The 16,723-nt window shown below is 38.2% G+C and overlaps 1 protein-coding gene and 1 pseudogene across 1 annotated transcript; both read left to right on the forward strand.

Annotated features, from left to right (window-relative positions):
- The first annotated feature begins 2,736 nt into the window (after nt 1-2,736).
- Nucleotides 2,737-4,006, forward strand: LOC107767959 (acylsugar acyltransferase 3-like; annotated as a pseudogene).
- A 10,358-nt stretch (nt 4,007-14,364) lies between these two features.
- Nucleotides 14,365-14,922, forward strand: LOC142181069 (vinorine synthase-like). The gene has a single exon (XM_075253195.1). The coding sequence runs from the start codon at nt 14,365-14,367 to the stop codon at nt 14,920-14,922; it is 558 nt and encodes a 185-aa protein (XP_075109296.1).
- Nucleotides 14,923-16,723: the final 1,801 nt, after the last annotated feature.

The raw sequence follows: 16,723 nt of genomic DNA on the forward strand, positions 1-16,723 counted from the left end.
AAATTTTAGCCTACATTGTTTAACTAGTGGACATATTTGACAGTCCTCTTGTGCCTTCACATCTACTTTATTCTGTAATTCTGGAATATGTTGCATTGCCTTCAATGAAGCATGTCCTAACCTTAAATGCCAAAGTTTAGTTTCTTCCCCCTTTCTCAGAAAAACTCCTGCAGCTGCCACTGTTATGTTCTCCTTAAGCAAGTACAAACCATTGTGCTCTCTACCAATCCCTATTACCCTGCCACTGTAGAGATCCTGTAATATACATAAATCAGGGAAGAATGTGGCTGAGCAACAGAGATCCTTTGTAAGTTTAGATACTGACAATAGGTTAAATTTAAAATTTGGCACATATAAGACATTTTTTACTGTCTTATTGCCTAATATGGAGGCCTCTCCTGTGTGAGTTATTTGAGATTTGTTTCCAGTAGGAAGTTGTACTTCATGTTTCCTTTGGTCATCTGATCTTCTAACATTGTTAAGGATATCCTTACAGTGTGTGACATGATGTGTTGCCCCTGTATCTATTACCCAATCACACATACCTGCATCAGATAATAGAGAGACTATACCTGCAAAATTATTAGAACTTTCTGCAGTTATTGGCTTTGACAACAACCTCACCAGTTGTTGATACTGTTCTTCTGTGAAGAACTGTCCTGCTCCTTGTATATGCACATACATTTGTTTCCCTTCCTCACTATTTGCATTCATATTCACAGTGTTAGCATACATCTTTCGTCCTACAGGTTGATTCTTCCTTTTACTCTTAAAGTCAGTTGGATATCCAATTATTTTGAAGCAATTCTCCTTAAGATGTCCTTTATACCCAAAATGTTCACAAATCACTCCAGGTTTCCTTGCTCTAAAGTCATGTCCTTTCCCTACTAGCATAGTAAGTGGTTCTCTATGAGTATCGACAACACCTAAAGACCTCTGACCTTCCTCTTGAGTCACTATAGCATAGGCTTCATTAACAGCCACAACAGGCCTCTTAGCTAACATATTGCTCCTTATGTTGCTATAACTTTCATTTAGTCCCATAAGAAATTGCAACAAACGTTGAGATCTTAGGTGTTCTACTGAAGGTCAAGATTCTTCACAATCACATGAAGATAGTGGCACTAACACATCCAATTCAGCCCACAAGTCCTTCATTTTTTAAAAATTGCTAGTGATAGAGTCAGTACCTTGCCTTAGGGTTGCGATAGCTGTCCAGAGGTGGTAAATCCTCGTCAGATCTGATCGATCAAATCTCTCCTGGAAATCATTCCACACTTTCCTTGCATTAGAGGCATAGACAATACTCGGCATCAATTCACTTGACACAGTGCTCCCAATCCATGACAACACGATTGTATTACATTTTTCCCATTGTTCAGCCAACTCTCCTCTGTACATACTCTTCACACAAGTTCCGTCCACAAACCCTAGCTTGCTTTTCCCCCGGAGCGCCAATTTCATCGCTCTACTCCACAGAGCATAGTTATCTGGCCCTGTGAGTTTGAGTGGTATTAGGACGAGTCCTAGAGCATCTGAGGATTGTAGAAACAACGGATGATTGTGATCTAAAGATGCAACTTCATTTTCCGCCATTGCTGTCTGAAATTCTGCTTCGTCAGAGCTTCGATCTACTGTATTTTGCCTGAATCTCGATGAAATCATGATCGCCGCTCTGATACCATAATAGAATTGATTGAATCTACACAGTATTGTAACATGCAAGTGAATCTGACAGTAAATCTATAGAGGAAATGAGATGAAGAAGAAGCTCTGTATTATTGTCTTAAGCAAAAGAAGAAGAAATACACGTGTGAGCTGTTATATAAAGACCCACTTCTAACTGCCTTAACAGCTTTTCCTTTAGGACAAAGCTTTCTAATCTTCTACACTTAGGTCCCTCAGCTTAGTCTATGTACAATTGGTATGTATCTCAATATAAACCATTTATGATTCTCCTTATTTTGACGGAATTATATTCAATTCAACTATTATGTATGGCAGACATATATACTTCTCTTCGATATTCCTTGTGTACATATTTATGATTTTCTTCCCGAATACTTTTGGTAAACCATTTACAATTCCTTGCCATGTATCCTTTAATCCCAAGATTATATATGAACTTGTAAGCAAATTATTTGTACGCAGTTTCTCAATTCCGTCAAAATAAGGAGATCGCTGTTTGATTTAAACATACATATCTGGGCTACTATCACTTGGATAAAATTAACTATTAATGCTGGGATTCACCTTGATCCTTCTTTTCAAAGTCAAAGATTTCAAAGGCCATATTAATCTAGAAGTAAACCACTAGAGTATAACTCAATTTTAAAGATTACAACTATAGAAAAATTTGGTGTAGAACGTGCACGTCAGTTTCTCCATGCATGTATCCTAATAAATGGAGTAATTTATCTAATTTGTTGAGCTTCGATAATTACCATCTTCCTCCACATTGCATTTAATTATAAAATGAAATAGGCGGATTCAGGATTTGAAGTTTTTGAATTCCTACCATAATCTCAAATTAATATGCAATAATAATTGAGTTCACAGTTAAATATTTACAAATATGTAATTGATTTCTTTATACAAATACAGAGTTTACGCAAAAGTTATTGAGTTCTCGGTAACCCATATTCAATATTCAGGTCCACCACTGCTTGATGATGAGCTCTGTATATATGTAACTGTGGAACTGCAAGGGCTCTTCAAAAACGACCTATCGTATATTGTACCCAAAAAAACATAACAAGGAGTAAGAGCTGAAAATGGTTGAATCAACGATTCTTTCCAAAAAGATGATCAAGCCCTCTTCCCCCACCCCTTCTTCCCTTAGTCGTCACAATCTTTCTTTCATTGATCAGATAGCTAGTTCTGCATTCTCTCCAATTGTCGTCTTCTACTCTAAACCTACAAATAACACAAGGCAGATTCTTGAAAATTCTCTTTCAAAAGTATTGTCCTCTTATTATCCCTTTGCCGGAAGAATCAAAGATGATTATGAATACGTTGAGTGTAATGACACAGGTGCTGAGTTTCTAAATGTTCGATTCAGTTGTCCGATGTCTAAAATTCTCAATCAAACCTACAATGATGTTACTGATGTTGTTTTCCCACAAGATTTGCCTTGGAGTGTTACTCAAACGGAAGTTTATTGGTGATTCAGTTAAGCCATTTCGATTGTGGTGGAATAGCAATCAGTGGATGCCTATCACACAAGATTGCTGATGGATATAGTCTCTTGAAACTCCTTAAGGATTGGGCTGCTACAGCTCGACTTGAGTTGGATTTCAAACCATCTACTCAATTTGATGTACATTCTTTCTCATCCTCTAGTTTGGACAGACTCAAGGATATTGTTGCAATGAATTCACAAGTGCAGAATCCAATTCGTGTTGAAGTTGCTACAGCACTGCTTCATAAATGTGGATCGGCAGTATCAATAGCGAATTTAGGCGTGTTCCAACCATCTTTACTGTGCCATTTAATGAATTTTCTTCCACCACTGCCCCAAAACACCATTGGAAACGCTTGTTATTTCTTTGGATCAACAGCAGCGAAGGAAAATGAGACACAATCTCAACTACGTAAGGCTAAGCAATATATTCAAGACAAGTCGAAAGATCCAAATCAGCTAGCCTCGCATTTACTTGAAAAATTCAAAGAGCGTGCAAACAAATCAGAGAAGAATAAATTTGATTTTTATATGTGCAGTAGATTGTGCAATTTAGGAGTATATAAGATTGATTTTGGATGGGGTGAGCCTATAAGGGTGACACTTGCAAGAAATCCAATGAAGAGTAACTTCATTTTCTTGGATTCCCCAAATGGAGACGGGATAAATGTGCTAATCACTTTGACAGAAGCTGATATGTTAATATTTCAGAGTAACAAAGAGCTCCTAGAGTTTGCTTCACCAGTAGTTTAGTAACTCAGTAAGTCTAGTGCCATATTTCTATGTGTGATCTTCATACAGTAAGTGTGTTTTTATTTTTCTTGTATTTTGGGAAAGTTGTGCAATTGTTCAAGTTTTCGTTTCAATTCCTTTGTCCCTGTCAATATTGGACCTACTTTGGCGCAGTGTAACGGGATAAAATTAGACTCACCACCCTCTAACCAGGGCATACAATATACTCTTACGGAGAAGCAAATCTTAATTGAACTTATATTTGTTCAATGGATACAATCCGCTCATGATAAAACTTCATATGGGTTTTATGTACTTTTATCTTCAGCGAGTGTCGAGTAGCCCAGCATTCAATGCGGTCGAAGGAACGGCCTACTCTCCTTTAGCATAAGGAACCTTTGGCTTAATAGGAACAGTAATCAGTAATCACCACAATAACTTCTCCAATCACCTTGTAACGATAACAGTCCTCATGCAGGTATCAGGGTTCATATCCTTACTAGCAAGGAAGTGATTAAATATAATATACTTCTCAAAACCCCAATTTCCCTCCGTATGATATCGTGACGACAATTAGTCTTTAAGACTAGGTAAGCCTAAATAACATGCGGAAACAGTAGATAAAAGCTTAGAATTTCGAAACTCCAACAATATCGTAACTAAAACTGTAAACCCAATACGTACAATCCCCAAAACCTGGTGAGATATAAGTCACAAGTTTTTATATACATCATTGTCTATAAAAATGTAAAGAAACAAGGAAGAACAGGGTAGAAAGGCACTTCGAGGCCTGCGGACGATGACAGATGTATCTTGAAGTCTCCAAATGAAGCAACTCAGCGCGCTAATACCAGGACTGATAAAATATGCATGGATCTGCACAAAACATGTGCGGAACCGTAGTATGAGTATACCACAATGGTACCCAGTAAATGTCAAGCCTAACCTCGGTAGAGTAGTGACGAGGCCAGGTCAAGGCCCTACTGGAGATAATAAAAACAAGACAGAAGATATAATGGTATAATGATAATTACAAGGAAGTGAAACAATAAAGAATTTACGGAAAGATAAAAATACGGGGCCAAGGCAGCTAATACAACACGAAAGGAAAACAAGAATTTTACATGTTAAGGAAAAACAACAACCAAACAATATACAGCAAAATAGAGAAAGATCAATCGGGGCGCTCCGAAGGTACCGCCTCGTAGTCCCAAATCATAAAAGTAAATCACAGTCTTTCCTTATATCACCATAGGGGCCTTTACATTTAGTTTTAAAAATAATTTTTCTCGAAATAGCACCCCACGTTTTAGCCCACCTTATCATACTGTGTGACTTCTAGTAGTTCCCCTATTAGCCACGCGCATCAAGACCACCTTATCTCACTACATGCGTTACAACACCCAGACCTTATACCACCGTATGCATATCAATTATTACAATGGCACGGTAGAAACCTCGTGCAAATGATAGCAACAACACGACAGAAACCTCGTACAAGCAACCAAACAATCCTCTCAACAATAACACATATTCCAAAACATAACAACTCAGTAAAAATAATATTTCACAACTTACACTTTGCCTCAATAGAGACCACGACCTTTGCAATTCAACATCAAACTCAACAGCAAGGTATTCCAAGGAAAGAATCCCGCCGTTAATAATGAATACGGAGTTTAAGAAAAGCAAGTAATTCAACTAAACATGTAGTAGAAGTTGCAAATAAGCGATAAGACAAGTAGACATGTAAAATTAGATTAGGTACGATGGCTATAACATATTAAAGCAACTCAGTTAAAACATGAAAGGAAAACTACATAGCTAAAAATCAAAAATTCCACATTTAGCATGTATCACAACAATACCAAATTCTAAGGTAAATTTTTCCCACACAAGGTTAGATAAGTTACTTACCTCAAACCATGCTAAATCAATCAACTAAAAGGCCTTTCCTTCGATTTTCCAACTCTGAACGGCTCGAATCCTAACAATCCCTCTGAGAATCCCTTGAAATTTTGCCTCAAACCGAGCTCTCTAAGTCCAAATTGTGAATTCTGAAATAAACCCTCGATTTTGAAACTTAAGTCTGTTGTCCAGTTATTCCTTCTTCGCGAACGCGAAAAATCTCTCTGTTCGTGAAGCAAAAAAATGATGTTTCCCCAAAATAACACTTCGCAATCACGGAACAACTCATGCGAACGCATAGCACTTCCCCCAACAAGATACGCAATAGCAAAATACACTCGACCGTGATGACGAAAATCGTGTGAACCTGCAATACCAAATTCTTCTACGCGAACACGACTACCCTCACGTGTTCGCGATTCACTAGAAACCAGCCTTCCGCGGTTGCAAGCCCCTTCAAGAAATCTCATAGAACAAATTCTCCCTAGTGCCAAATTACCCTTTGCGATCGCGTTAGTCCATTCGCGATCGCATGTAAGGACACCATAAACAATTGATTCAGCAACTCTTCAACAATCTGAAATGCGCCGAACATGGTCCGAATCACACCCGAGGCTCCTGGGACCTTAACCAAGCATACCAACAAGTCTTAAAATATCATATGAATACGCTCAAAGCGTCAAATCACATCAAACAATACTAGAATTACGAATCGGGCATCGATTTAGCCTAAGAACTTATGAACTTTCGAATTCCGAAACCAACGCCGATTCATACCAAAACAACTTCGATTAACCCCAGATTTTGCACACAAATCATAACTGATATTACGGACCTATTCCAACTTCCGGAATCGGAATCCGACACCAATATCAAAAGGTCCAGTACTCCCGGTCAAACTTTCCAAAATCTTTCAACTTTCCAACTTTCGCCAATTAACGCCAAAACGACTTACATACCTCCAAATCAACATCCGGACACGCTCCTAAGACCAAAATTACCCTACGGAGCTATTGGAACCGTCAAAATTCCATTCTAAAGTCATCTTCATACAAGTCAGATTACGGGCAACCCCTATGACTTAAACTCTCAACTTAGAGACTATGTGTCCCATTTCACTCCGAAACTCATCCGAAACTAAAACCAAACACCATGACGAGTCACAAACCATAATGTAACATAGAGGAACCAATAAACAGGGGATCGAGGCTAATAAACTCAAAACGGCCGCACGGGTCGTTACAGCTTCTCAAACCATTCACATCAAATGGCATTCCCTTCACTTAGGCAATTATAAGCTTAATATTAATGGAGCTTCGTCAAAAGACAAAGAGATCAACAACGTCATTAGAAACAGCAAAGCAGATTGGGTTGTCACGTGTGGTTATTCAACTTTGAGTTTGTAACACAAAAATTATTTTTCTATTTTTTGTCACACACAAGTCATTCAACTTAAAGTTTATCGCATAAAAGTCACTCTTTTTTTATCACATAAAAATCTTCCTAACTTTAACCTAGTTAACTAAAACATACATCTCACCTATTTTATATTTTATACCAAAAATATAACATGACACTCCAAGATAGTTGGTTAGCTTAATAGACAATATTAAATATAAACGGATTAATTTTACATACCTTCCCCTACGTTTTCTCTTCGTACCACTAATCTCCTTTGTTGTTTACGAAGTTATGCTTATCTTCTTATTTTGTTTATTTTGTAACAATGCAAAGTCATGAGACATATCAAACTCGTAAATTTTGTGTTTGATATTGAATTGTTTGAAGCTGTAACAACAAATTTTTCACTAATTTAAAAGGTGTTCATAAAATTCACTAAATAAATGAGAGTATTACTAAGGGAGAAATAGTCAAATCATATTTTTTACATTAATGATGAGTTAAAAAATTATTACAAAGAAATCAAAACAAGAAAAGTAAACTTAATATCATTGGAGATTAATCCCAAATGTTATTTGCTTATTTTGGATTGCCATATCATATAAAAATTCAAGTGAAATTTTCTTTTAACTAGTAGTCAACGAGACATGCATGTCATGTTACCATGTAATTTTCATTTCTTATTTTTAATGAAAACTCAAATTATATAGAATATGTGCTATCAATTGCTGGAATGCATATTCTGATGGCCTATTTTTAATGAGAAGTCAAATTGTGTCATGCGCTCTCAACTAATGGAATGCTTATTCTTATAAATAGTTAACAATTTGGCCAAATAAGCTCTTAGTAGGTGTTCAAATGTACTTGGCCTATTTTTAATGAGAAGTCAAACTGTATTGTGTGCTATCAACGGATGGAATGTGTATTCTTATGAATAGGGGTTCGTCACTCAAAATTCGTGCTATTATTGGAACCTGCAGGGCATCTCCTAGATATCTGCAAACTTTAACACACGAAACGAAAAAGATTCACATATTCGAATAACTTCATTCATAATTCTATCTAACCTAGTATGTTCACATATCTATCTCTATATTCTTATTTCCACTACTTTCATCTGCTGGACATGAGAGTTTTTGACTGATCAACACTCTTTATGAAACAAAAAAAAAACTCCAAAAGAATTACACATGTTATGGGTGTGTTTGGTACTCAAATGTTTTCTAGAAAATAAGTAGTTTTGTTACTTATTTTCTGGTATTTAGTTAGTTTAGTAGAAAATATTTTTAAGTAAATAATATGGGAGATTGAAAACAGCCTCTTGCAAAAATGCAGGGTAAGACTGCGTATAATATGTTGAAGTTTGGCAAATTTATCCCACATCGGTGGACTCTTGAATTTTGGGGGGATTTTCCCCCTATAAAAGAAGGCCTAATGTTTAGGATTTAAACACACCTCTCATTTGCCTTTTCATCTGTTTAAGGCATTTGTATCTTCTCTCTTTAGTATTATTTCACTTGTATTTTTGGAGTGAAATAAAATATTGGTTGTGTTCGAGGAGTAGGCAAAATTAGCCGAACCTCGTAAATTCTGGTGTTCCCTTTATTGTTGCTTTATTGTCTTATTTATTATTTGGTGGCTGTCATAATTTTTGGTATAGTAGTTGTGACTTATTCACACTATATACATTTGGCTTCCGCAACAATTGGTATCAGAGCCAAGGTACTGTCTTAGTATGCTCTGTGGTTGCAGCATAGTCTGATCTTCCACATTAGAAAAGATTTATCTTGGTAACTGAGTCAAGGTTCTGTCTTAGTATGCTCTGCGGTTGCAGCTTAGTCTGATCTTCCACACCAGAAAGGAAATAATCTTGATTTGTGTCGTCAGCTATTAAATAATATTTGTGTCAAATATGAGAGACAATAAACAAGAAGAATCAACATCAAGTGTCAACAATACGTCATCATTAGCATCTTCGCTTATGACAAGAATTGTGTCAAATGCGAAATTTGCGGTAGAAATTTTTGACGGGTCCGGACATTTTGGGATGTGGCAAGGCGAGGTTCTAGATGTCCTTTTTCAACAAGGGCTAGATCTGGCCATTGAAGAAAGGAAACCAGATGTTATTGGAGAAGAAGATTGGAAGATTCTCAACCGTGTTGCTTGCGGTACCATTCGATCCTACCTTGCTAGAGAGCAGAAATATTCATACACAAAGGAAACTTCTGCAAGTAAATTATGGAAAGCACTGGAGGATAAATTTTTGAAGAAAAACAGTCAAAATAAATTGTACATGAAGAAGAGACTGTTTCACTTCACCTATGTTCCCGGTACCACGATGAATGAACATATCACCAGTTTCAATAAGTTGGTCACAGATTTGCAAAATATGGATACAACTTATGATGATGGTGACTTGGCCTTGATGTTGTTGGCGTCACTTCCTGATGAGTACAAGCACCTTGAAACTACTCTACTCCATGGAAATGACGAAGTTTCTCTCAGAGAAGTTTGTTCGGCTTTGTACAGCTATGAACAAAGAAAGCGAGAAAAACAGAAGGGCGGAGAAGGAGAAGCACTGTTTGTAAGGGGTCGTCCTCAAAATCAAACGAGGACAAAGAAGGGAAGATCCAAGTCAAGATCCAGACCCAGCAAAGATGAATGTGCCTTTTGTCGAGAAAAAGGGCACTGGAAGAAAGACTGTCCGAAGTTGAAAAATAAGGCCAAATATAATAATGGAAAGGCCATTATGGATTCAAATGTAGCTGATTGTGATGATTCAGACTTCTCATTAGTTACAACAGAGTCATCAACATCATCAGACATATGGTTGATGGACTCAGCTTGTAGCCATCATATGTGTCCCAACAGGGACTGGTTTGTGGAATTTCAAGAAGGAGAATATGGAGTCATCCACACAGCGGATAACAGCCCTCTTACCTCATATGGCATTGGTTCAATACGATTAAGGAACCATGATGGAATGATCAGAACATTAACAGATGTTCGATATGTATCGGATTTGAAGAATAATCTCATCTCTGTGGGAGCCCTGGAATCAAAAGGGTTCAAAATCATTGCAGAAAATGGAGTGATGAGTGTATGCTCTGGTGCACTAGTGGTAATGAAGGCTAATCGGAAGAATAATAATATGTACCGCTATCGTGGCAGTACAGTTATTGGGACAGCGACAGTGACATCCAGTGACGACAAAGAGGTAGAAGCAACCAAGCTATGGCACATGCGCTTGGGACATGCTGGAGGAAAATCCTTGAAAACTCTATCAGATCAAGGATTGTTAAAAGGAGTAAAGGCTTGCAACTTGGAATTTTGTGAGCATTGTGTTAAAAGGAAACAGACAAGGGTTAAATTTGGTACAGTGATCCATAATACTAAAGGCATTTTGGATTATGTACACTCTGATGTTTGGGGTCCTTCCAAAACACCTTCATTGGGTGGGAAGCACTATTTTGTAACCTTTGTTGATGATTTTTCCCGAAGAGTATGGGTGTATACAATGAAGAGCAAAGATGAAGTGTTGAGAATTTTTCTCAAATGGAAGACGATGGTGGAGAATCAAACAGGCAAGAGGATCAAGTGTATTCGCACAGACAATGGAGGTGAATACAAAAATAATCATTTCAATAAGGTCTGTGAAAATGATGGCATCGTCCGACACTTCACTGTTAGACATACACCACAACAAAATGGAGTGGCAGAACGTATGAACCGGACCTTGCTGGAGAAGGTACGGTGTATGTTGTCCAATGCTGGCTTGGGCAAAGAATTTTGGGCTGAGGCAATTACATATGCATGCCACCTCATTAATCGTCTACCATCTACTGCTATTGATGGCAAGACACCATTTGAAAAATGGTATGGAAAACCTGCTGTAGATTATAACTCTTTGCACGTGTTTGGCTCAACTGCATATTATCATGTGACGGAGTCAAAATTGGATCCAAGAGCAAAGAAGGCTATTTTTATAGGAATTACTTCTGGAGTCAAAGGATATCGCTTATGGTGTCCTATGACAAAGAAAGTAATATTCAGCAGAGATGTTACCTTTGATAAATCTGCTATGGTAAATAAGGTAACAGAAGACACCAAACAAAATAAAGGTGCTTCTAAGCAGGTGGAGTTTGAGGGAAAATTTATTTTTCCTACACAAGAAGCAGATGAGGAAACAAATGAAGATTACTCTCTGGAAGGTGAGCCAGTAAAGGAGATTCCAACTCAGGAACCTCAACAACAACTTGAATCAATAGCAACCAGCACGCCAAAAAGAACAATAACGAAACCTGTTCGTCTCATTGAGACGGTTGCTTGTGCAACCTCAATTGTAGCTGATGATGTTCCTACCACTTATAAAGACGCTGTCCAAAGTTCAGAAGAAGATAAGTGGAGGATTGCCATGAATGATGAAATACAGTCCCTTCATCAGAATCATACATGGAGATTGGTCAATCTCCCGAAGGGAAAGAAAGCAATTGGGTGCAAATGGGTATTTGCAAAGAAAGAAGGATTTCCTAACCAAGTAAATGTTCGCTACAAAGCAAGATTGGTGGCCAAAGGATATGCTCAAAAGGAGGGAATTGATTACAATGAAGTGTTTTCTCCAGTTGTAAAACATTCCTCCATTAGAATTATGTTGGCTTTGGTAGCACAATTGGATTTGGAACTAGTTTAGATGGATGTAAAAACTGCGTTTTTACATGGAAACTTGGAGGAGGAAATCTACATGACTCAGCCAGAAGGATTCAAAGTTTCTGGAAAAGAAAATATGGTGTGCAAACTTGAAAAATCGTTGTACGGATTGAAACAATCTTCTAGACAATGGTACAAGCGATTTGACGAGTTTATGTTGTGGCAAGGGTACAAGAGAAGCAAATACGATCATTGTGTGTATTTGCACAAGCTTAAAGATGGTTCCTTTGTATATCTTCTCCTATATGTTGATGATATGTTGATAGCTTCCAAGAATTTGGAAGAAATTGATAAGTTGAAGATTCAACTGAAGAAGGAGTTCGAGATGAAGGATTTGGGTGAGGCAAAGAAAATTCTTGGCATGGAGATAATTAGAGATAGACGTTCAAAGAAACTCTGTTTATCTCAAAAGGAATATTTGAAGAGAGTACTTCAACGTTTTGGCATAGATGACAAGACTAAGCCAGTTAGTACTCCACTTGCTTCCCATTTTAAGCTAAGTACTACTATGTCGCCAATGGATGAAGCTGAACGAAAGTATATGTCAAAGGTACCATACGCAAATGTTGTTGGTAGCTTGATGTATGCAATGGTTTGCACAAGGCCTGACATTTCACAAGCTGTTGGAGTTATTAGCAGATATATGCACAATCCAGGGAAGGAGCATTGGCAAGCTGTGAAGTGGATTCTATGGTATATTCATAATACTGTAGATGTCGGGTTAGTTTTTGAGCAGGAAAACAATCAGTCTGTAGTTGGATATTGTGATTCAGATTTTGCGGGTGATCTGGACAAACGAAGATCAACTACTGGTTATGTGTTTACTTTTGCAAAGGCACCAGTTAGTTGGAAGTCTACTTTGCAGTCAACAGTTGCTTTGTCTACAACAGAGGCAGAGTATATGGCTATTACAGAGGCTGTGAAGGAGGCAATTTGGCTTCAAGGATTGCTAAAGGAGCTTGGTGTTGAACAAAAAGGTATCACAATTTTTTGTGATAGTCATAGTGCTATTCAATTAGCGAAGAACAAAGTGTATCATGCAAGGACGAAGCACATTGATGTTCGGTATCATTTCGTACGAGAAATCATAGAAGAAGGTGGAGTCACGGTGAAGAAAATTCATACTACAGAGAATCCTGCTGATATGCTGACAAAGGTGGTGACTGCGGTCAAGTTTCAACATTGTTTGGATTTGATCAACATTGTTGAAAACTGAAGATTAAAGATGAAGACACAATCAAAATTTGTTATTGAGAGAAAATTGAAGATGTGGAATTTTGCCAAGGTGGAGATTTGTTGAAGTTTGGCGAATTTGTCCCACATCGGTGGGCTCTTGAATTTTGGGGGGATTTTCCCCCTATAAAAGAAGGCCTAATGTTTAGGATTTAAACACACCTCTCATTTGCCTTTTCATCTGTTTAAGGCATTTGTATCTTCTCTCTTTAGTATTATTTCACTTGTATTTTTGGAGTGAAATAAAATATTGGTTGTGTTCGAGGAGTAGGCAAAATTAGCCGAACCTCGTAAATTCTGGTGTTCCCTTTATTGTTGCTTTATTGTCTTATTTATTATTTGGTGGCTGTCATAATTTTTGGTATAGTAGTTGTGACTTATTCACACTATATACATTTGGCTTCCGCAACATAAACCATATGATGGTGTCGCCTTAACCCCGCACATAGCGAGATCTTAATGCACCGGGCTGCCCTTTTTAAAATAATATGGGAGACAAAATGGATGAGGGCAGGGTAGAGCGGGGCAGTAGCGGTCCAGGCGAGAAGCGCGTTATGGGTGGGCGGTCGGTTGGGGAGGGAGAGATTGGCGGGGGCGTGGGACTGGAGGGTATAGGCACATGGTTCCATGGTAGGGGTGGGTGGGGGTTGTTGGGGGGAGGTCGGGGGGCTAGGGGCTGTAGTGATAGGGTGTGGGAGGGGAGGGGGGGCTTGGGGTGATGGTGGAGAAGGTTGAAAGAGAGTTAAATATTTAGAGGCACTAGATCAGAAGAAGTAAATCTCAGATGGTATCAATTTATGAATAAGACAGTCATTTACAACTCATTCCATCAATTAATTCCATACGATGCAGAGTTTGACTTCTTATTACCTGAGGCAAAAGTAGCCAAATATTTAACTAAATTTAGGTATGGAAAGAAAGATTGAGATAGCTTCCATGGAGCTCATTAAACCTCTTTCTCCTACTCCCAATCACCTTAGATGCTTCAAATTTTCTGTTCTGGACCAAATGGCACCACCCATGCCTGTTCAGTTATGTCTATTTTATCCTCCTCCTCCCTTAGATGGTGGTGAATCATTTTCCAACGATGAGCAAACAAGGGCAATCCATTTGTCAAGATTACTTCTTTTGAAGAAATCTTTGTCCGTAACTCTTGCTCGTTTTTATCCATTTGCTGGTTGAATTAAGGATAACTCAATTAAATGCAACGACGATGGGTACCTTTCTACAAGGCTTTTGCTCATTATAATTATCAGTTTGAAGATATTCATAGAAAGCCTGATATCCATAAATGTTTCCTTCCCAGTAGTGTTGAAGAGGGATCATTGATGCCTGATTCAGCCTTATATCCTCTGCTTGTTCAAGTCACTGTTTTTGAGTGTGGAGGTATGGCTATTGGTATACGTGCTTCTCACAAAATTACTGATTGTGCCACATTGTGCACACTCATCAATGCCTGGTCAGTTACTGCTCGAGATAGAGCCGACGATTGTGTGGTCACGGAATTTGTTGCAGCTGCAGAATCCTTGCCACCACCTATTCCCTACGTTCAACCCAAGTCTAATAAGTTAGAACCAATCAAAGTCTTCTTCGATAGGCAACGTGTTGCTAAAATTTTTGCCTTTGATGCTTCTACTATAGCATCGCTCAAGGCTAAGGCTGTCAGTGATTTTGTACAAATGCCTACTCGCGTTGCTGGAAATGTGCCACGGTTGCTTCAGGGTCCGACAGAAGATTATCTAAATTGGGGCACAACGTAAATATACGAAAGCCTCTTGTCCCTCTGCTGCCAATGTATTGGGAAAAATTGAGTTTACATATTAAAGTGATTGGAAGATAACGTGTCATGACACGTAGACTGGTCAAAGAGTTATGATTGGCAAAGAGGCACGAGTTGCAACAGATACGAGCAGAGGTATAAGAGGAGGCACGAGTGGATACTCAAAAGACTCAACGCCCGTACCTATTTAAGTCCACAAATTAAGGAGAATGAATCTGACAGCACAAGAGAGTACAGATACAGTATTTAATGAGCATTAAATACTAAAAACTTTAGTGAATCTGTATTAAAATACAATGATTATGTAACGTAGCATTTAATATCTTTAATTGTCTATAATGGCCTTATTATGACAAAGGTAAAACGTATATTTCCAAGATAGCTATAAAAGGGAAAGAATGAGTCAATTGTAAGGACACGAAAGATCATCTGAATATACTGGTTTACTTTGTTTTCTTCTGTCTATCTTATTGTTAGAAAATCACTTTCCATTATTCAATTTTGATTATCAGTAACCCGTGTTCTTCTAAATTAAAACTTTGACCGAAATTCCACTTTTTGGTTACAAATTGGTTCTGTTACCGGGAATCTGATAATCTACTCTTTCTTAGCCTAACCTTTTTTGTTGCATCAACCATGTCGAACAATAATGACAACATTCAAGGAAACCAACAACTTCAAGAGAATCCACAGGATGCCCACATCCCAATCCCTTCTCCACAAAGCTCCCCTCGACGATCTCGAGAAGGCACTCCTGATAGATCTCATGCAAATGGAAATGCTCAATTCGAAAATGATGAAGCTATCAATGAAGCTTTGCAAAAGCTAATCGCTCAACAGGTCAACAAAGCTCTTGAGGCTTTTGTCATCCAATTACCCGTTGCACCACCTACACCCACTCCAAATAACAACACTTTGGAGAACCCTCGCTCTGGGCTTGTTAATTCAGGCAGTGGTGGAACCCCCAGCGAATCACAAGAGGGAATACTAGGTAACTTAGTCAATTCTGATTTTACAAAATTTAGTACTAACATTGCAGAAACAGCTCAAGGAGCAAAGTGACCGCATAGAGCAAATACCCAGGGTGCCGCCCGTAATCAAAGGGATAGATATGGATAAATATTCGCAACAACCCTGGAAGCCTAGTGTTGCACCTCTCCCAATTCCAAAGAAATTCAAAATGTCTGATATTCCAAAATACAATGGAACAACTGATTCACGAGACCCCGTGCCTACATTCACAACAGGCGTAAAAGGCAACGACTTGACCAAACAGGAGATCGAATCAGTATTGGTCAAGAAATTCGGTGAAACACTCACTAAGGGTGCATTAACATGGCATTCTCTTTTACCCGAAAATTCTATAAATTCTTTTGCTGAGCTTGCAGATTCTTTCATCAAAGCACACTCAGGAGCTCAAAAAGTCGAAAAAAGAATGGAAGATATTTTCAAAATCAAACAAGGGGACTCAGAATTGCTTAGAGAGTTCGTGGACAGATTCCAGCGTGAAAGAATAACATTACCGCATGTACCTGACAATTGGGCAGCTATAGCCTTCACAAGTAATTTGAATGAAAAATACTCAGAAGCTACGAGGCGACTCAAGGAAAGTCTTCATGAATTCCCAGCTACAACATGGAATGATGTTTACAACAGGTATAGCACGAAGCTAAGGATAGAGGAAGATATTATCTCACAGTCTCAAAATGAAGAAAAGGTAAGTTCAAGATAGGTGAAAATCAAAAAAAAAGGTCCGGTAAAAACAGGTACGAACCATACAT

Source organism: Nicotiana tabacum, chromosome 5 (assembly GCF_000715075.1).
Source record: "Nicotiana tabacum cultivar K326 chromosome 5, ASM71507v2, whole genome shotgun sequence".
Lineage (NCBI taxonomy): Eukaryota > Viridiplantae > Streptophyta > Magnoliopsida > Solanales > Solanaceae > Nicotiana > Nicotiana tabacum.

What these genes read in the sequence shown, in the direction of transcription:
- LOC142181069 (XM_075253195.1), top strand. Translation starts at nt 14,365, where the DNA reads ATGCAACGACGATGGGTACCTTTCTACAAGGCTTTTGCTCATTATAAT.